Consider the following 21,320-nt stretch of genomic DNA (forward strand, 5'->3'; position numbering starts at 1 on the left):
GGGCGGGGCGGACGCCAGGCCCGGGCCGCCTGCAGCGGCGGGGTCCGGCCCCCAGGGGTCGCTGTGCGGCGCGCGGCCCCCCCCGCGGGCGTCCGGAGCCGGGCTGTACCACCGTGCGGCTCCCGCGGGGGGGAGCGGCGGTCGCGCGGAGGCGCCCGGCGACGCGCTCGGAGCCCGGCTCCGCGTGGCGACGCGCGGGCCCCGGCCGGGCAGGGACGCCGAGGCGGGAAGCGCGGAAGCCGGGGGTGGCTTGGAGCCGGGAAGGAGACCCGGCTGCGGGGCCTGCCCGGGACACCCCCGCGCCCCGTGGTAGGAGCCCGGACCCAAACAAAGGCGGGTGGCAAATAAAAGGCGGCGGCGGCGCCGGGCGCCCGGGTTGCGCGCCGGGGTCCGGGGTCCGCGCGCAGCCGGCGCGTCCCTGCCGCGCAGCCCAGCCGCGCGCCGGCCTCCCGCGGCTCGGAGCCACCGCCACTCCGCCGAGGGGACCGGACGGCGCGGCGGGGCGCCCGCGGCCCCCGTCCTTCCCGGAGCGCGCCCCGCTCGGCGCCCGCCGCTCTGCCCGGCTCCGCTCGGCCGGCCGAGGTGAGTGCGACGGCCGCGGGCGCCATCCGATCTCCGTGTCGGGCTCGAGGCCCGGGGCCGGGGAGGGGGTGCGCACCGCCGGAGGAGGGGCCGGGCCCGTGCAGGGCCCCCGCGCCAACTTCCCGCGCCCTCCCTCCGGCCTCGGGTCCCCCTCCTCCCGGGGACGCCGTCGGGTGCGGTGGAGCGCGGGGCTTGACCCCGAGGCGAGCCCCCGGCCTCGGGCCCGCGCGCGGGGCCCCCGGGGCAGCCTCGAGCTCCCTCCCCCGCCCCGGCGGGCGCCGGTCCGGCTCCGTAAAAGTTGCGCGGCCGCCCGGGATCGGAGGGAGGCGGGGAGGAGGCCGGCGCCCCGCTCGGCCCGCCGCCCGCCCGGGCGCGCGGTCGGGTCCACGGCCCCGCCGCCGGGCCGCACGCGCGGGGCTGCGGGACCCGGGCAGGCGCGGGGGGTCCGAGCCCCGCCGAGGACGCCAACCGAGGGGAGCTGGGCCGGGCCTCCGGGCCCGGCGGCGTCGGGGTCGGGGGCAGAGCCGAGCGCCCGCGGCGCCGCCACGTCCCGCGGTCAGTCCCGCCTCCGGGAGAACTTTTCCCAAGTCCCCGGAGAGGCCCGCGGCGGGGCCGGGCGGGCGGGCGCGCGCCTCCCGGGAGGCCTCTGCCCCGGTCCCCGGTCCCCGCGATCCTTCGTGAAGCGGGGCGCAGGGCCCGGCGGGCGCGATCGCGGGGTCAGCCCCGCGCCCCGTCCCGCACCCCGTGCCCCCCCCCCATCCGCGTGCGCACGCACCAGCCGCTGGCCAGCCGCAGGTCCCCACGCGCCGATTCCTGGTCCGCTCGGGTAGAGACACTCCGGCCGGCCCACTGCCCGCAGCCCGCTCACGCGCGCGCACTTACACACACATCTGCCAGCGCCAGTGTGTGGACCCCGCAGCATCTCACCCCAGGACCTCTGTCCCAACGGACACCCCAACAGGGGCTGCTGCATTGGGTGATTCATAGGGTAGCTCAGACTTCTGCGCACAGGCGGGGGGGGGGGGGGGGGGGGGGGGAGGAGCCGGCACACACACACACAGACACACAGGCGGAGAGGGGGGAGCGAACACACACACACACAGGCGGAGAGGGGGGAGCGAGCACACACACACACACACACACACACACTCCCTGAGAGGTGAGCAAGCAGCAGGACTCAACAAACAGCACCTCTTCACCTACTGCAGACCTCCTGGGAACCAGCAAGAGGCTATGACCCAAAGGAACCCCCCTCACCGCAGCAGGCCAGCCAGTGCCCCTGAATCTTGGTTCGAAGTTCAGGGTCCATTTGGTCCTACTCACACCTGTCCCAGACATATCTCCCATCTGGGCCCAGAGTCCTTTTTTTTGGGGGGGGGGGTCGGTCGTGGGGCTTGAACTCTGGGCCTGGGCGCTGTCCCTGCACTCTTCAGCTCAAGGCGGGCACCACTTCTGGTTTTCTGGTGGTTCATTGGAGATAAGAGTCTCACGGACTTTCCTGCCGGGGCTGGCTTTGAACTCAGCCTCCTGAGTAGCTAGGATGACAGGGGAGAGCCCTGAGTCCTTGCCTATATGGTTCCCTGCTCTCTCCCCACTCTGCCCCACCCCTTCGCCTCTGCCTTCGCTCCTTCAGGACTTGCTTAGCTCAGATCTGACCCAGTCCGTGCTCCTTATGGGTGCTCCTTATGGGGAGCAGACTCCGTCTTCCCGGAGAGCCACAACTCCTGGCTCCCCTTCCCCGGCCCCCAGCAGTTTGCCACCCTCCACAGGAGGGCTAGACGCCAGGAGCCAGCAGAGGCTCCCAATAGACCTGGAACTCAGAGCATGGGGGTCCTGGGCTCCTGATAAGCCTCACCCCCTGGTGATCCAGAACCTTCTGTGCCTGCTTGCCTGTGGACATTTCCTTGCTATAACCTTAAAATCCAGGAGAATGCGGGAAGGTACTAGTGCTGGGGGAGGGGAGAATGCTCACCTATAAGTAGGGAGACCTGGCTCCAAGCCTCAGCCAGCCACAGATGCCCCGTGCACCCAAGAACAAACCGCCTCCTTCCTTGAAGCTCCCTGTTTATAACAGGGCTGGCTGCAGGGCCCAGTTGGGGTCCCTTTTGTGCCTGGATAATCTGGAGCATTGTCTGGTGAATCCCTTTCAAGGGGGTAGAGCGAATGCAGAGCTTTGGGGCACTCCCCTTCTGTAGAGATCCTCCACTCCTAAAGTCATCCTGCCCCTGAGTGAGGGACATTCCGATAGTTTCCTTAATAGTACCAGAAATGTCAAGTCATTTTCTTAAGGTCACACTGCTCTCAACTACAGTACACACCGAGTCTTTCAGTAGATGCCTGGTGAGTGAATAACTGCGGAGTGGCGATGTGAAGCCAGACTTGGGGGTGGGGGGGAGATGGTGGTGAAGGCCTTTTTCTCTGGTAGCTTAGACTTGTGTGATTGAAGTCCTGCTCTCCGGTCACAGACCCTCACTGGCCTTGCGTGGCCTCGCAGAGGCGTCTGACCGAGGGCCAGTTTTGATGTCTTGACCGTGGGTACTGGGTACTGGCAGCCCCAGTGCCTCGGAATCAACCAAGCAGACTGCCTTGGCTGTTGGTTTCTGGCCAGGAATCTGGGGAAGGAAGGAAGATAGCCATTACTCAGCCCGCTGAGCGGGGGCCGCAGACAGCTCTACCGACGAGATGAGCCCAGCGAGATACTGAGGGGTGAAGAGATTTTCTCCATCGGTATCAATCAGCCAGCCCACCTCGGCCGTAAAGGTAGGCACTCGAAATGGCGGTGGCGGTGATCGCCGGAGCCAGTAATATCAGTGGCGTTGATAATGGTGTTGGTATTACTTGAATGGGAAACCTAACGATTAGCCTCTGTGGAGATGCACAGTAGTGTCCCTCATCAGCCTGCCCTTTGCTGCACTCCTGCCAGGCCAGCTGGGAGAGGTGGCAGGGTCTGGGCACACACCCTTCCCAGCCCTGCTGCGAAGCCCCAAGGCCCAGAAACGATCGAGAGGACAGTGTGGGCCCACCCAGTCACAAACACGTGCGGTTTCCGCACGTCACATTTCACGGCAGGCTGCAGCTCCCGCTCCAGCTGCTCACAAAGGCCAGGGGCAGGGCGGGCGACAGAGCCTCTTCCAGCCAGTTCACCCCCTGCTTGGCCATGGGGACCCTGGAGGACTCCCACACAGTCCTGGCCCGAGGGGCGGTGGGTGGAGGATGATTCATGTCTGTGTGTGAGCCGGGCACCAGTGGCTCACGCCTGTAATCCTGGCTACCCAGAAGGCTGAGATTTGAGGACTGTGGTTCGAAGCCAGCCAGGGCAAGAAAATCCATGGGACTCTTTTTCTCCAATGAACCACCAAAAAACCAGAAATGGAGCTCAGCACCCAGGTCCTGAGTTCAAGCCCCAGGACTGGCATGTGCGTGCACAGATGTGCATGCCTACATGCATGTATGCTCGCGCATACACACACACACACACACACACACACACACACACACACACACACACACACACACACACACACACACACACACACACACACGTCTGTGTTTGGACCAGAGCTCCTTAGGAAGGGGCACCAAGCAGGACTGAGCATGTCAGGTCCCCGACTCACAATGAGAGGCTGCCAGTCATTGAAGTCCTACTGTGTGCCAAGTCCAAGGTACTTATTTATACACAGTATCTCATCTAAGCCTTGGACTGATCGCATGCTTAGGAAGTTTTACACTCACTGACTACCTGAGAAAACCACGTCTTAGAGAAGTGGAGAGACTTACTCAATGCTGTCCAGCTTCAAGAAGCCACATATGGGACAGTTTCGGTCTGAATGGAAGGAAAGTCCCCTTTTGGCCTTGGACCCTGCATTGTTGGTAGTTATTTCTCTGTCCATTTACTATTTCAGTCAAGAAAACCATTTATTGGGGGGGGGGTGCACACCTTTAATCCCAGCATTTGGGAGATTGAGTTGAAGGAAGGTGAACCCTAAGCTAGCTTGGGAGGGGGGGCAGAGAGAGGGAGGGAGGGAGGACAAAGCCCACTGGGTCACATGAATTCATCTCTGTGGCCTGGGCGGGCAATCTGGTTTCTGAGCTGGGCTGGGTGCCTCACTCCTGGGTCTCAGGCTCTGCCCCCCACCCGAGAGACTGACGTGTCTCCCGGGAGGTGGAGCCCTGCAGGGAAGCTTGGACTAAAAAGACAACTTAGCTCTGAAGACGTCAGGGCTATAGGAGGACTCTGCAGATAGAGGAGTCACATCAGAGAGGGCAAGTGGGCTGCCTGGTGTCAGCCAGCAGATGCCAGAGTTCTAACAAGCGTCAGCATCCGGGATGGGCAAAGGTGGAGCTGCCGTTGCTGCCATGGCTCCAGTCCTCTCCCCTGTATCCCCACTTGCATCTAACCCGGCCCTGCTGCCCTGGCCCCGGCCCCCACCTAGTCAGAAAGCAAAGTAAGTGTAGAATACTAGCGATGTGCCAGGCACTGTGCAGATGCTCCATGTACCCTAACCTGCACAATCCCCACACCACCACACACCCGCTGCCCTTCCACTTAGAGAACATTGTGACTAGAGAGGGTGAGTCACCTGTCCAAGGTCACACAGCTGGTAAGGGGCAGATGGAGCCCAGCAGAGTCCCTGCTCGCAGGGTCACCATGGGAGGAAGGAAGGGGAAGGTTCCAGGCGGGGCTGACGGGCAGCCCCAGGCTGTTTCTGGCAGTTACCCCTCCAGCCTGTCACGCTTGCCGGCACGTGTGCCAGCAGCTCTTGTGTCTGCCAAAACCTGGAAGGAGGAAGCCAGGCGCAGTGTTCCGGGCCCAGCTCTAGAGGACATCACTGAAGCGCGGGGGGAAAAGTCCCTGGCCAGGTCGCATTGTGTGCAAGCCTGCAAATCTGGTACGTCATCTCCTCCCTGGGGGAACCAGCAGCCTGGGGAGCGCTGGCAGGGAGGTTAGGGCTGCAGTGTGTGTGTGTGGGGGGGGGGGCCTGGGGCCTCGGGGCCACGCCCCTCCAGGAGCCAGCCTCCTAAACTTCTACCTGTTTGGGGGTTTTTTGTTGTGGTTTTGCATTTTGGTCTGAGACTGGGACTCGAACTCCGTACCTAATGCTTTTGCTAGTGACTGGGCCACACCTCCAGCCCTCAGCTTCCACCTTGGGACGTCTCCAGCCTCTGGGAGTAGCAAAGTCGCCATCTCTGCGCTTGCAGAGCTCACTGGGGCCCCCACCCGTCCCTGTCCCTCTTCCCTGGAGCAGAGGGGATGGATCACGAGCGCTGGGTGCCCTGGGTCGCCGCTGGAAGTAGAAGGACCCGGGTATCTTCCAGGGCTGACCATGGTCATCCACCGGTGGCATGCCCCGGGAGCCCGGGCACGCTTCCTGGCCGGGTGACGGCAGTGGGGTGCGGTGTGGCAGGCCCCTCCCCAGCCTGCCATCTGCCCCGGACATCAGCATGTGTGCCGACCTGGGCTGTGCATCCTTCAGCAGAGCCGAGTAAGAGGAGACAGAGCGAGGGCCAGAGGCTCGCCTCTGAAATCCTAGCACCTGTAAGGCAGTTAACCGGCACAAAGCTGGGCTGGAGGCACCACAGTAGAGCATCCAGCGCAAGGCAAGCAAGCCGAGTGAGAGGACAAGACAGTGAATTCAACCCCGGAGCTGGCGGTGAGGACAGGGAGGGCCAGGAGCTGTTCTGGGCATGGCGGCTCATGCCTATAATCCTAGCTGATTGGGAGGATGGAGGTTCAAGGCCAGTTGAGCAGAAAAGATCAAGACCTTACTCCATGGAGAGCTAAGTATGGTGCGCGAGCGCCCATCATCCTAGCTGGACGGGAAGCCTCCCGTGCTTGGACTGTGCCCGGGTATATACCTGAGCCAGAAATCTTACCTCAAAAATAGCCAGCAAAAATCAAGCCTGGAGGCGTGGTTCAGTGGTAAGAAGCACCTACCTAGCAAGCAGGAGGCCCAGAGTTCAGACTCCAGTACTGAGGGAAAAAAAAAAAATAGGAGACAACCCAGCCAGTGGAAAGCCAGGACCGGCTTGAAGGAGAGCTGGCGATCTGGGCTTCAGAGGGTACTTGCTTAGCACTCAAGGTCAGGAGGGGAAGGTGAGGCGGGGTGTGTGCTTTTCCGACTCCCCTGAGTGGGCCGGCTTCTCTGCTTCCTCACAGGGCGCTGTGTTCTGCGTGGTGGTCGCAGGGGCCATGAGCCCCCTTCCCATGTGGTTCTGTAGCTGCCCCCCCAACCCCTCCTCGCCGCCCCCCCTTCTCCCCCGCTCTGCCCTTGCTCCTGTGAGGTAGTGGGAGCATCTGTGTTTTGAGGTTTTGTGAGCACCGCCGGCACACCGCGGCCGAGGCCCACGTGTTGGCCTTTACATTAATTTGCCTTGCGTCTTTCAGGATGAGTACAATTGGATGGTTCTGTAATCCATTCCCGGGTAATTTGTACCTGTAGTCTCGGCTCCCTCTCCGTGGGGATTAACCGCTTGCTTCCTGACTGCCGGGCAACCCCACGGGGCCGCCTGTAGATGTCCAGATGTGGGCAGCATCTGGCGGGCTGGCAGGATTCCTCTGGCTTTCCCCCAGATGTGTTTCCTCGCAGACCCAGCTGGGACGTGTGTCTCCGGACGCAGCTGCATGCGGGGGTTTCCAAGTCGAAAAGCGTTTGCTGGTTTGAAAGCACCATGGTGTGACTTCACAGAAGCAGCTGGTCCTCCCTGCCGCTCAGGCAGGAGGTAAAATGGGCAGTGGAAAAGCGTCACCCGCTGGAGGAGCCCTTCCCGTCCTGGCTGGGGAGGAGCACGGAGGTGGGGGCTGCTGCAGGCTCCCTGGAAGGCTAGATTTCCCCACCTTGTTCTTGCAGAGACTTGGAGCCGATCAGCCTGGAATAGCAGAGCCAGGAGTCTGATCCTGGGCCCGCAGGATGGCATGCTTGGGTCTGAAAGAGATAGAGAGCGGATCTGGGGTGAGCAGGTTCATGGGGCCTTGAGGGGAAAGGAAGTTTGAGATTAGAAACTGAACCCTGCTGGGCGCCGGTGGCTCACGCCTGTAATGTCAGGAAGTTGAGACCTGAGGATCTTGGTTCCAGGCCAGCTTGGGCAGAAAAGTCTAGGAGATTCTAATGGAACACCATCCTTGAATGAAAAAGCAAAGCAAGAGCATGAGGTCCTGAGTATCCGTTTAAGAAAGAAAGAAACATAGCAAGTGAAGGATGTAACGACTACCAATGGGTGGGTGGAGGGGGGGTGGATGTCTAGATGGGCAGATGGACAGACATGACGGGTGGGTGGGGTGATGCTGCTAATGGAGTTTGACAGGAAGGCTTAGATTTGTCAAAGCTGGACTCCAGATTCTAACAAAGACCTGGTTCTCGTTCCCACCTTGCAGCCATCTTTCTTTGAGGTAATCTTGATACATAGCCCAAGCTGGCCTTGATCTCTAGGTCCTCCTGCCTCAGTCTCCTCAGTGCTAGGATGGCAGGTGTCTGTCACGGTGTGCAGCCCCTCCTTGCTCTCATTTTGACAGACTTCCCCGGTGCCCAGATTGCTGAGCTGCTGTCAAGGAGGTCTCTGGGTCTGAGAGGCTTTGGCTCTGACTTCGGGTTTCGAGTCCTTAGTGTCAGGACAGCCAGGCCTGGGCCTGGGGCATGGCAGATGTGGCCACTGCCCAGAGGGGACACTTGGGGAAAACGGCCCTCCCCACCACCGGCAGCCTTGCCTGGGGCAGCGTTTGAAGAACCAATTTGCTTCCTCCCTGCCCTTCTGGCCCAGTGGACTAAGTGGGTCACTTGGCTCCCTGCAAAGATTCTGTGGGGACGTCCGGGGAGCCCAATCCTGGAGAGCCCAGTCCTGGGCAGCAGCCCTGTCCCGGCCCGAGGCGCCTGAAGCACCCTTGGCTCCGGGCTTGCAGCTTCCAGGATCTACCTCACCCTCCTGCTGCATCGGCCCTCCGTCTTCTGCACGCCCTCTGCTAGTGGGGTTGCTCTGGCTCTGGGCTATGGCCCCAGAACCCTAAAACCTGGAATATTCTTTCCCGGGCCACACCTCCAAATCCTGGCCTTTTGGGGACTCCAACTGATAGGAAGGGTGGACCCTCAGAAGGACAAACAGGCAGCTAGCGGTCTCCGGGGCCTTTCCCAGAGCTGGGAACTGGCAGGTGGCTGCTTGCTGTGTCCCAAGGGAGGCCTTGGCACCTGGCGCACAGCCATTGGCTACTGGGCCATTCCTCTTGGCCTGATGTCACAACAAGCCCCCGGCACCCGACCCCATGTTACATGAAAGCTGCTGAATAGGGGGGAAAGGCAGCTCTTCTCCCGCATCTAGGCCCCTTCCTCTGCCTCCGGGCTGGGTAGTGACTGAGGCTCAGAGGTGGAGATTTTAGAGGGCAATTGTTCCCAGCCACCACCTGGCAGGTTGGACAGCGCGTCCTGAGAGGCAGAGTGACTTGTTCTGGGTCACACAGTGGGCAGGTGGCAGGCCAGGCCCCCTCCTCTACCTCCTTCCCCTCCCTGCTTCCTGCACCTGAGCCCAGAGAATGGTGCCCGGAGGTGAAAACAGGAATTGTTCTCCATATTTGCTAATCGAGTTAGAGAGAGAGAGAGAGAGAGAATGCACACGCCTTGAGCTCATCAGCCAGGAAGGAATCCAATTTGGCTTTTATAGCCATGGTTATTGGTCATACATTGTGGGATCTTTTTATTTTTTATTAACCCAGCAGTCTGGGGGCTGAGGCGCAGGACTGGCCGCGGGGCCCCCTGGGTCCCCCCCAACCCCCGCTCTGCAGTCTCCAGCCCTGCATAGAACTGCGGGCAGCAGCCAGGACACTCGGTAGGCGGCAGCCCAGTCAGGCTGGCCAGGGTGCACGGCGGGTTTTCAGGACTCTGCTGACCCTGCCAGGCATGAGCCTGGGACCCCACGTTGTAGTTTACGGCTTGGGTTCATGTTGCTGGTGTTATTGTCTTTTCTGTGATGCTCAGGCAGCTGTGACGGCTCTGATGGGGCAGTGCGGGGGGCGGGGGGGGGCGAGGGTAGTTGTGCAGGTAGAGGGGTAGGGCATGGAAGGAAGGGAGGGCAGAGCCCATCCTGGGGTGGAATTCTACCTGGCAGCCAGGGTCATGTGTTGCTCTGTCCAGTCCCCACCTTACAAGCTGCCCCCTAGGAGCTGAGGTTGGATCAGATGTGAGAGAAATAAGTAAAGCACCTAGTGTGTGCTGGCCGCCGCCACCCGGTAATGGTGAGCTTCTGCATGGTGAGTCCCTTGTAGAAAGCCATCCTTAGTCTGATGTTTTCTTTGGTTTCCTGGCCCCTGAGGACCTGGGTGGCAGATGTAAGTGTCCCCCCTCTCTCTGGTCACGAAGTCCTGGCCTGGCCCCAAAGCCAGCATCTCTTCCTTTCTTGTGACTAGAGGAAGAATGCTCTGAGGAGTGAGTCCTGCCCAGAGATCCCAGAGCCTGGGGCTGTCTCCAGCCTTCCCAGAACTCAGGGACCCCCTCTTGTGGGGGAGGAGGGGGTATTGGGGAGCTGTCAGGCCCTGGAGCTGGGCGAGGGGTGTGATCTGGGCTGCCCACGATGTAGGACCGGATCTAGATTCCCTCAGGCAATCACCTGGGTCTGGACCTGGTGTGATCTAGGGTCAGGGCCCACATTTGGTTTGCATTTTTTTTTTAAGCAAGTTGTGGGGCTTGAACTCGGGGCCTGGGCACTGACCCTGAGCCTTTTTTTGCTCAAGGTTTGCACTTTCCCACTTGAGCCACAGTGCCACATCTGGCTTTTTGCAGTTAGTTGGAGATAAGAGTCTCATAGCCTTTTCTGGCTGGGCTGGCTTGGAACTGCGATCCTCAGATCTCCTGAGTAGCTAGGATGACTGGCATGAGCCATCCATCCAGGGTTGATTTACATTTTAAGAGTGGGAGGGGCTGGGAAGGTGGCTCAGTGGTAGAGCGCTTGCCTTTCATGCCTGAGGCTCTGGGTTAGATTCCTCAGCACCACCTAAGAAAAAAAAAAGCCAGAAATGGCGCTGTGGCTCAAGTGGTAGAGTGCTAGCCTTGAGCTGAAGAGCTGAGAGACAGCGCCCAGGCCCAGAGTTCAGACCCCACGACTGGACCCCCCCCAAAAAAAGAGGGGTAGCCACTGAAGCCCCTGGTTCCTGAGATGCACAGGCAGAGGGCAGCTTTGGGGCTCTGAGAAGCCCGTAATGACCATGCTAGAGGGGCCCGGGTAGCACTGTCCCATCTTACAGATGGGTTCCTGTCTAGTGTCAGAGGTGGGATTTGAACCCAGGTCCATGTTACTTAGCTCACCCCCTTGGCACCCAAAATCAAGCCCTGGCTGTTCTCAGTCCCTGATAATCTCTTTGGTGCTGGGGGAGAACACTTTGAGCCAACTAGAGGGAACCCAAAAATGGGGCATCCGGAGGCAGCCCTCCCACACACTGCTGACAGGCTCCGCGGGGACAGCAGGTGAGCCCTCCGCCATAGATCCCCCCCCGTGCCAAGCTTGTTTGGCTGGCACGTATTGAGCTGTTGGGTTTACGAGTGAGCGCCCAGTTTTCTCACCAGCTGTCGGCCCGGGGAGGCCAGCCGTTCCTTCATCCGCTGTCTCCTCCGCAGCCTGCTTAGACAGGCTCAACACAGAACCCGCCTGCACCCCTGCGCACCCCGCCCGCCCCATCCGGTCTCCTGACAGACAGATAAGCCGGGCTGTCTTTGTGGAGAAGCGTGGTCACGGGCCACGCGGAGCTGACAGGATGGCATTTGTTGGGTGAAGCCGGTGCCTTTGTCAGCTGCAGCGTGGAGGCCAGCTTGCCGGGGGCGGGGGCGGGGGGCTGGGCTGGAGGAAGGCCCCCACAAGCCTCCCCCTTCCTCTGGGATCCGGACCACAGCCCCCACTCCCGTTTAAGATTCTGAAGAGAGCCAGGCATCGGCGGCTCACACCTGGAATCCTAGCTCCTCAGGAGGTTGAGATTTGAGGATCACCATTCAAAGCCAACCCTGGCAGCAAAGTCCGTGAGATGCTTATTTCCCATGAACCAGGGAAAACCTGGAAGTGGAAGTGTGGCTCGAGTGGTCGAGTGTCATCCTTGAGTGAAAAACATAGGGGCTGTCCCAAGCCCTGAGTTCAAGCCCCTCTTCCTCTCCCCCTGGAGAGAATTAGGGACTTCTGAAGAGGGGACGGGAAGGGCTCTAGGACCCATCTCTCAACCCAAGGCTGAGAGGATCCCAGCCCAGGATCAGACCCAGAGCTAAACACCCCAAGTCAGGAAGAAGATGTTGATTAGCTTCCTAATTGCCATTAAATGATACACACATATATGTATTTTAAGTCAAATCTGCATGTCTGATGTGATTTTTTTATTACATTTTAATAGTCTGGCTGGGATGAGGGAGGCTGGGCGGACGCTGGCCAGAGGAGGGAAGTTGTAAACAGGGTGGCGGGAAGGCCAGGCCTGGGCTCACCCACACTCCTGCGAGTAGAGAGCCGGGCCCAGTGGGGGCGGGGTGGTCTCACCCCCAAGGCCCCATTCCGCCCAGACTGGGGGTGTCAGAAACCACTGCAGACTGGGGTGATAGAGTCAGATAAAGACTTCAGACAAGAGTCCCGCCCTGCTGAGCTGTCTGCGTGTAAAATGCAGGCACTGTGCGGGGTGTGCTGTGGGGCCCTTTGGGGTCTGACAGTCCATTGTCTACTTTGGGGTTTGTTTTTTTAATTTCAGTCCTGGGGCTTGAACGCAGGGCCTAGGCATGGTTCCAGAGCTTTTTTTGCTCAAAGCTAATGCTCTATCACTTGAGCCATGGCCCCATTTCTGGCTTTTTCTTTTTAAGAGGTTACTTAATTGGAGATAAGAGTCTCATAAAGTTTCCTGCCTGGGCTGGCTTTGAGCCACTATCCTCAGATCTCGGCTGGGATTACAGGCGTCAGCCACTGTAAGACTCCTCTCTCCATGTTGGAACGGAGCTTCGGGTTCCGGGTTCTGTCACCCACAAAGGTCTGCCAGCTCCCCACTGCAGCGTCCTGCTGTCCTTCTGGGGTCCCTCCTGCCACAGCCCAAGACAGCTGTCGCTGGTGCTCGCTGGAGGACAGAACGCCTCTCTCCCACCCATTAGAGGAACTCCAAGAGCTGAGGCCGTCAGGAAACCCCTCCCCTCACACGCATAAACTAATGTATTGATGGAGCACGGTGACACGACCAAACAGTGAGTACATTTCCTCCCGCACAGTGGCGCCTGTTCCCCCCGCTGTCTCCCGGGACTTTCACTGGTGTCCAGTGCACTCTGCAGCTGGGCTTCTCCACCCTCGAGTTCTGTGCCCTCCTCTATTTTTAAATGATGTTCATTTCTGATCCCAAAGGTAAGGCTGTCCTGACCACAGAAAGAAAAAAGCAGACAAGTATAAAGGAGGAGAAAATAGTAATTACCCATAATTCTCACCCCACCCCACACCCCAGACAATGATAAGCACTGCTCATAGGTTTGGGAGGTTGTTTTGTTTTTGTTTTGGTGCCAGTCCTAGGGCTTGAACTTAGGGCCTGAGTGCTGTCCCTGAACTACTTTTGCTCAAAGCTAGCGCTCTATTGCTTTGAGCCACAGCTACACTTCTGGCTTTTTTGGTAGTTTAGTGGAGATAAGAGTCTCAGATTTTCCTGCCCTGGCTGGTACGATCCTCCGATCTCTGTAGCTAGGATTATGAGTAGATCTGAGTAGCCAGGATTTCGGGCATGAGCCACCAGTGCCTGGCACGTAGGCTTTATTTAAATACATACATCTAGAGGTTTGGGGTTGTGTTGTAGTTGTTGCTGCTGGTAGTAGTTGGGCTGGTTTCTTTCTGTTCTAAAAGTAAGAATTAGTGGTTTGAGGTGCGGCTCAGTTGGGGACTGCTAGCCCATGAGCAAAAGCGGCCACAGTACCCAGTGTGAGTTCTGGTGGCAGATCCAGGAGAAAAAAAAAAAAAGCCAAGTAGGAACTTGTTGCAGCTGTCGGTTTTGCATCTCCCCTGGCTGGCGGGGACGTTCTGCGCGCAGCCAGGCTCTCGGTCCTGCCAGTCTGGAAGGTGGCAGCCCCCATGCAAGGTGACTTGCTCTGCAGGTGTGAGCACTGTGCTTCAGAACCCCCTGGGAGGTTCAGAGCTTAACTGCTGAGTGTGTGTGTGTGTGCATAACAGACAGGCAGACAGAGAAGGGCCCACTAATGAGCTGGAAGGACCCCAGTCCAACTCCAGTTGTCAAGGATGAGTCTCGAGGGGCCCCCCTGCTCTTCTAGAGGGGCAGGGGCTTCTATGAAATGGATCTTTCCTATCACTCAAGAAGGAAAACAGACCTGTGAGCTGCTGCCTGGCCGGTGGCCTCCCTTGGGGCGGAAGGGGGAGGCAGAGCCCCCAATCCAGTCTCAGTGGTGGCGGGGCTCAGCTCACGCACAGCCCCGTGTTCAGAGCTTCCTGCCGGACGGGGCCTCCACTTTCTCACACCCAGAAGGGGGAGGGGCATGCCTTTCCAATGACAGCTCCTCCCTTGGGGGCAGGGGGAGGGTGAGAAGGCCCCGGTGCAGAGGTGTGAAGAAGGGGAGACAGACCAAGAACTCACCACCAGGTCTGCTGCACAGGCTTCCAGATCCTTCCCAGCCCACAGCGGTGTTCTGCCATGGGTGCACGTAGCTGGTGCTGCCCTGTCTGTCCAGACACAGTCCCGAGTCCCAGATCCAAGCTGCAGGCTCCTCTCCTTCCCTGCACGGTGCTCTGCACTGCTGAGGACTCGGCGCCCAGCCACGGTCTGCTTCCCAGGAGCTCATGTCCGCCCAGCTGCAGTGCCGTCCCCAGAGGTGGCGTGAGTGGCTGTGGTCAGTTTTCTGCTTACTCAAGTCCTGCGAGTGCTGGGGCTGGTGGCGGGGGTCGTGTGGAGAGCAAGGATCCACTGCGGTCCTGATACAGCGCCGTCCTGGGGAGAAGGCCCAGGCTGCCTCCAGCGGCGTGGAAGCTGAGCCTCCTGGGAAACCCACGGCTGGGGCCGGGCTTTCCTGCCGGGCTTTCCCTTGCCCATGTGGCCAACACCACAGCAGGCTGCTCAGCAGAAACTCCCCTGTGTGGTCTGTGCACGCACAGGTGCAGGCCTGCCCCAGCATGGCACTGGGATTCCACATCTGGGCGGGGGTCCTGAGAGAGCCCAGCGGAAGCCGCATCTCCCTCCCCCCCCCCCCCCCGTCCTTCCTGCTTTCTTTGCCAGGACCAGGTCTTGAACGCAGCACCTGGCAATCCCTTAGCTTTCTCACTCAAGGCTGCAAGCTCCACTTCTGTCTTTTTGGTGGTTAATTGGTGAGAGAAGACTCTCACAGACTGTCCTGCCCAGCCTGGCTTTGAACTACTCCTCAGATCTCAGCCTCCTGAGTAGCTAGGATGACAGGTGTGAGCCACCTGTGCCAGGCAGCTGGGGAGTTTTTACACCCAGGTAGAGGGTGGCGAGACTGGGCAGGCATTGGTGGGGTTCAGATCTGGGAGACCTCTTGGCAGGGACATCCATCAGAGCCGGGGAAGATGACTGAGGTTTGGGTGCCGTTGGAAAGGGCGGTGGCATTCCTCACAAAGTAGCAATGGGATAGCAGGGTCCCCAGAGCACCCAGGGCGGGCTGCTGTGACATCCAATTCTGACCTTTAACCCCCCCTCCATACCAACACATTGCACCAAGGCAGGCGGGGGGGGGGGGGGGGAGCAGGTAAGCTCATGTAGTCCAAGAGAAGTACAGAAGTCTCTGCCTGTCTCTGTTACCTACGGCTTCCTCCTTCTCAGGGCAGATGCCACCATGTAGTAACTACAGTGCTCCCCTGGGAGACAGGCTGGGTCTGGGCTGTCTCCCACACAAATACAAATACATACAAGAACGGTGAGTAGTCTTGCAGCTGGCTGGCGGGCTCCTTTGGGAGCACTGCAAATCGAATTGGAAGTTTAATTATCTCATTGATAGAAATCTTGTGTAATCCAGGAACAGCTTCTGTCCCGTCCAGCCCTCCCTCCCCCCACCCTCTGTCCTGTGCTCCCACCCACTCTTGGTCACTCTATTCCTCTCCTGGTGTCCCTGTTCGCATCTGTCCCTCTCTCTTTCCATCTCCCTCCATCCCAAATCTCTCCAATGTCTGTCCCCGATGCCTGGCTTCCCCTTGTCCTCCTCACTTTCTCCGGACTGACGGCAGTCTGCTCTCCTCCCGGACAGACCGTCTAATTGAAATGGAACGCTCCAGAGAATGTTAATAGGAAAGGCAGAATTAATTAGTCAGCTCTGGCATAATTAGCTTCTTCCTCTCACTGCCTGGTGTCTAACTAGATAATGAGGCTCTCTCCACCTGCACAGAAGGCAGGCAAGACAAGGGGACAGGCCGTGCCCGGGGATGCCCGCCTTTGCCCCCCACCCCGCTGGGATCCTCAGACTGCCTTTCCTGCCAGTCTCGCTGGCTGCTTGTGCTCAGGTCTTGGGAAGACAGCTGGCCTGCCCCTGCCTGTGCCCAAAGGTTTGACATTGCTACAGCTGCATATTAAGTGATCTGAATCTGACAATGAAAGAAATGCAGCTGTAAGGGGGGGGGGCTGCCGAGGAGACGTGGTGACACCACACCCCCTTGAGCCATGGCCGAGCATGTGATGGTCCCCAGAGGGAAGCAGAGGAGCCTGCTTATGTGACAGATGATAGTTAACATTCCATATAGACTGCAGATTACTTCCACCCTTGACCCCACAAATCGTGAGCTACAAGAACGCTCACCTTATTTCACAGATGAAGACTCTGATGTCCACAGAGGCCCAATGCCTTGCCAGTGTTCACTGCTGGGACCCAGCCAGGGTCTGTCTTCCCCTTCTACTTGTGTGAGCGTACTTTACAGCTGCTCATTAAACACAAGTGGTGGTGTGGAGTCACATCTCACATTAGCCTTAAGTTCTGAAGTCAGAGAAACCGGCAAAAGATCCAGAAAATCACATGCATTTAGGGTTCTTTTCCAATGCCCCTTACACGAAGAGAAACAGCTTTTCTATTTGTAATTGAGCTGTAGGTCTCCTTTTCTATGGCCTTGAACCCTAAGATCTAAGCCAGGTGCCAGTGCGCACCCTCAGACTGGATCTGAGGGTTGCAGTCCAAAGCCAACCAGACAAAAGAAAAGTCCATGAGACTTAGCTCCAATTATCCACCTAAAAGCTAGAAGCAGAGCTGTGGCTCAGGTGGTAGAGCACCAGCCCTGGGCGAAAGAGCTAAAGGGGCAGTGCCCAGGCCCTGAGTTCAAGCCCCAGTTTCTCCCACCCCCACCACCCGTTCTCTCTCCTCTCCCTCCCTGTCTGTCTGTCTCTGTTGAAGTGATGAAAGAGGTTGTTTCTTCCTTTTGTGGCACCTGGTTGAGTTCAGTAGAGCTGCAGGCGACCAAAAGCAATAGGTTTGGTTGTGAATGGGCGGGGCTAGCACGGGTCCCACCCCGTGAGCTGCCGAGTGGGCGTGTCTATGATTGGCCCCGCCCCGCGGGCTGCTCAGTGGGCGGGGTTAGCACTGGCCCCTCCCCCTGCAGGCTGCTGACCCCTGCCTCCCCTGCAGGCCATGGATTCTGAAGACGATCCCTTGCTGCAGGATGTGTGGCCAGAGGAGGAGGAGGAAGGAACTGGAGACGCCTTTAGGGGGGCCCAGAAGTCGGGGCCCCGAGCTGGGGCCGTAGGGCACTGTTGCTGGCGGCGGTGGACCTTCCCTCCCGGGCCGCCAGCCTCGGGCTTCTGGAGTACTCTGGGCTGGGCCTTCACCAACCCGTGCTGCGCGGGCTTGGTGCTCTTCCTGGGCTGCAGCGTGCCCATGGCGCTGTCGGCCTTCATGTTCCTCTACTACCCTCCCCTGGACATCGACATCTCCTACAACGCCTTCGAGATCCGCAACCACGAGGCCTCGCAGCGCTTCGACGCGCTGGCCTTGGCTCTCAAGTCCCAGTTTGGATCCTGGGGTCGCAGCAGGCGCGACCTGGCCGACCTCACTTCCGAGACGCTTCAGCGCCTCATCGCTGAGCGCCTGCAGCAGCTGCACCTGGGGAACCGCTCCAGACCGGCCCGAGCCCCGCGGGCCGCCCCCGCGGCCGCCTGGGACCCCTCAGCTGCCCCAAGGCCAGCGGCCCATCCGAACCAGCGTCTCCAGAGAGAAGCCTCGCCCCTGGCGGGTGGGACAGCCAACCAGAATGAAGCCTCGCAGGACCAGCCAGTGGTGGCCAAGAAAGAGCCACACCAGCCCAGCGCCCCACCCCCTGCAGCCACCGTGGCCAATCAGAGCCGTGCCCGTCGAGGCGCCGCCTCGCACTGGGACTACTCACGCACCTACGTAAGCGCCAACACTCAAACGCACGCGCACTGGCGCATCGAGCTCATCTTCCTGGCGCGCGGCGATGCCGAGCGCAACATTTTCACCAGCGAGCGGCTGGTGACGATCCACGAGATCGAGCGCAAGATCATGGACCACCCGGGCTTCCGGGAGTTCTGCTGGAAGCCCCACGAGGTGCTCAAAGACCTGCCTCTGGGCTCCTACTCGTACTGCTCCCCGCCCAGCTCCCTCATGACCTACTTCTTCCCCACCGAGAGGGGCGGCAAGATCTACTACGACGGCATGGGCCAGGACCTGGCCGACATCCGGGGTGAGCAGTCCAGGGGCTCCGGAGCGAGGCGGGGTGAGGCGGCCCGGGGGCTGTTCAGAGCAGGGACCGGTGCTCACTCCTATAATCCTGGTTACTCAGGAGGCTGAAATGTGAGGATCGAGGTTCGAAGACAGCCCAGGCAGGAAAGTCCATGAGGCTCGGATCACCAATAAACTACCAAAAAAAGGCCAAAAGTGGAAGCTGTGGCTCAAGTGGTAGAGCACCAGCCTTGAGTACAAAAGCTCAGGCACAGCACCCAGGCCCTGAGTTCCAAGCCCCAGTACACACGCACACACGTGGAAGAGAGGTTGAAGGATGACTGACATCAATCATCCTTTAGGTACATCAGCTATAGGACTTTAATGAGGAAGAGCAGAATAGGACCAGAGAATTGTTGTGGGGTCTGGGGCAGGGTTTGGATACAGGAGGATGTAGGGGAGACAGAACCCCATGAGGCAGGGCAGGAATGGGACAGGATAAAGCTGCAGGACTTCATAGTCTGAGCCCTAGAATTAAGTGGGATTCAAACAGAGCAATTGGGGATTGCTCTTCTGGGAGCTGTAGGTTTTGGAAGCTATCCGTGTCTCTAGCTGCCCTCCTCCCCCCCTCCCTGCCCCCAGGAAGCAGGAAGAGGGTGTGGAGGCTGGTGGGCACTACCTGTTGAGCAATTTGGCCTTACCCCCTGCCCACAGGCTCCCTAGAGCTGGCCATGACTCACCCAGAGTTCTACTGGTATGTGGATGAGGGCCTCTCCGCAGACAATCTGAAGAGCTCCCTCCTGCGTAGCGAGATCCTGTTTGGGGCACCCCTGCCCAACTATTATTCAGTGGATGACCGCTGGGAGGAGCAACGGGCCAAGTTTCAGAGCTTCGTGGTCACATATGTGGCCATGCTGGCCAAGCAGTCCACCAGGTAGGAAGTCCCGCTGCACCCTCGTGGGGTCCTGTCCCCACGAGGTAGCCGCTGCAGGGAATGTTTGCCGTTGCCTCGTGGTCATAAACCCCAGGTCCCCTTTCCTACATCCTTTCTCCCCACCAGGAAGCCTTTCTTGCCAAATCAGGGGCAGAGCCAGATACATTCTTGCTGTCTCTCTGCAAAGCCCTTCCCTTGATCAGTGCTTACGCTTAGTGAACATGACAGCTTGGGGGGAGGGAAGGAGTTCCTGAACTCTTGCCCCACAGGCCTTATGTATTGATTTTCTCCTGAGATGGTGCTTTCTAGAAAGATTTCTAGATAGGAGACAAGGAGCTCCTCTGTCTCAAGTATCTAAGGAGATGCTGGTAAGTTACTGTCTCCAGGTGTCATTGGAACAATAAAAGGAGGAAGTGTACCAGGTGTGGTTGTGCCTACCATCATCACAACCCTAAAATAAAAGCCCTAGGATAAAATCACATGTTAAAATTTGGGAAAGGTCTACTTTTATATTCTGTCCCAATGTGGTATGAATTGTGTACTGGATATAAGAAAAGAAAAAGAGCAGAAAGGCGAACTCAACAGTCCAACAGGTTTTATACAGGAAGAAGACCTGGCAACCAGGTCTTCTTCAGCCTGGCTGAAGAGGAAATGGCACCCCCCTTAAACCAGGGTTCCTTTAAACAGTAGGCAGAAAAAGTGAAGTCGGATGGAGCAGACAGAAGCAGGGTGAGATGGAAGCGAGGTAGGAGAGCAATCTTGAGAGTTTCAATGTCTCAACGGCACTTGTGTCTATTAGGGGCATCAGCACTAGACCTGGCCTTGTCTCAGGCCCTCTTCCCAAACCAGTGAATGTGTTTGTTGAGGGGGGGAAGTCAGCAGCAAAGGGTCCCGGGTGGAGTGCTTCAGTTTGAGTTATTTTCCATCACTGGGGTCTGGGATTGTTTCTGGCTCATTTCTATAGGTCTAGCCCTACCACTGTACCAGGCTTTAGTAAGTGTTTGTCTGAGGAATGAATGAATGAACAAGTCTGGAGGAAAGGTAGCAGAGAGTGGCTGATGGTGGAAGGCTCCTCAAGGTTTCCGGTCTGAATTATCCCTGTGGAAATGTTCAGCTGCAGAGTCAAATCCCTGCCCTTAGTGAAAAAGCCAGTCATTCCCTTCCCTTTCCCTAGTGCGTCATAGCAATCGTGACAGACAAAGCTCTGATTTCAGTGTCTTCTTTGATTAATAAAATCCCTTTCACTCCATTGTTGGTGACCCAAGAAATGAAGACTTGCACCTTGACTTAATACAGAATTATACACGTGACCACTCTCACTGTTCCCCTGATAACTCGAGAAGTCTTAGAACACTGCTTTTATTGTCTGTCCGCCTCTTGTATTTTTATCCTGTGTGTTCTATATGTGCTTAAAGCCCCCTAAGATGTTATGTTATTTCACGTAGTCTTATTCATATTTACTCACACGCTTACCTTTTCTTATTGCTCTTCATTATTTTCTACAGTTTCATGTCTCCCTCTGGGATCATTTCCTGAAGAACTCTCTGTAGTATTCTTTCAATGTGGGATTACTGGGGATAAATTCTCTGTTTTGTTTAACTGGATAACACCTCCATTTTGCTCTCCTTTTTGGAGTTGATTTTGCTGGTGTAGAGTTAGATACATGGGTGGCTAGTTTCCTTTAATACTGTTCCACTGTCCTTTGACTTCCATTGTTTTTGTACTGAAGTCAGCCCGTAACTCTTTTGAATGGTTGTTTTCCCTCTGGTTTTAAGATTTCTCTTGGTCTTCCATTTCACTAGTTTTACTGTATTGTGGTTTTCTTTGTTCTTGATCTGCTTGGGCCACAGAGCTTAATCTGTAGGTTGATGTCTAATCAGTTGTAGAACGTCTTGGCTCTTATCACTTCAGATATTGCTTCTGCCTCTGTTTTCTCTGTGTTCTCTCCTTTTATGGCTGTAATTATACAAATGTTAACTCTTATCACCAAGTCCCATCTGTCTTCAGTGCTCTTTTCTAGGTTTTACTGTGTCTAATCTGCCATTTAATGTCTGAGCTTTTAATGTTAAAGTTCTGCCTTTCTGTTAAGAATTTGCATCTGATTCTTTGTGTAGATCTACATCACTGTTGAAATTTTTCCTAGTTCTATTCATTGATTTTTTTTTGATCCACAGTCTCCTCTCTGATCTTAAACATGACCATTATGATGGACTTTG

General features: G+C 57.8%; 1 protein-coding gene across 5 annotated transcripts in view; it reads left to right on the forward strand.

Moving 5' to 3' along the window:
• Nucleotides 1–472: 472 nt before the first annotated feature.
• Disp3 (dispatched RND transporter family member 3) overlaps nucleotides 473–21,320 on the forward strand; it is a 41,730-nt gene continuing 20,882 nt past the window's right edge. For 3 of the 5 annotated variants that reach the window (XM_070037358.1, XM_070037360.1, XM_070037362.1), the window contains exons 1-3: nucleotides 3,176–3,342; nucleotides 17,121–18,192; nucleotides 18,885–19,104. In XM_070037358.1, the coding sequence (XP_069893459.1) occupies nucleotides 17,124–18,192; nucleotides 18,885–19,104 (1,289 nt within the window). In that variant the 5' untranslated portion in view covers nucleotides 3,176–3,342; nucleotides 17,121–17,123. Of the gene's footprint in view, nucleotides 583–3,175; nucleotides 3,343–17,120; nucleotides 18,193–18,884; nucleotides 19,105–21,320 lie in introns of those variants that run through there. The other 2 variants (XM_070037357.1, XM_070037359.1) reach the window with 2 other exon arrangements.

Source organism: Dipodomys merriami, unplaced genomic scaffold (genome assembly GCF_024711535.1).
Source record: "Dipodomys merriami isolate MVZ:Mamm:240054 unplaced genomic scaffold, mDipMer1.0.p SCAF_28, whole genome shotgun sequence".
NCBI lineage: Eukaryota > Metazoa > Chordata > Mammalia > Rodentia > Heteromyidae > Dipodomys > Dipodomys merriami.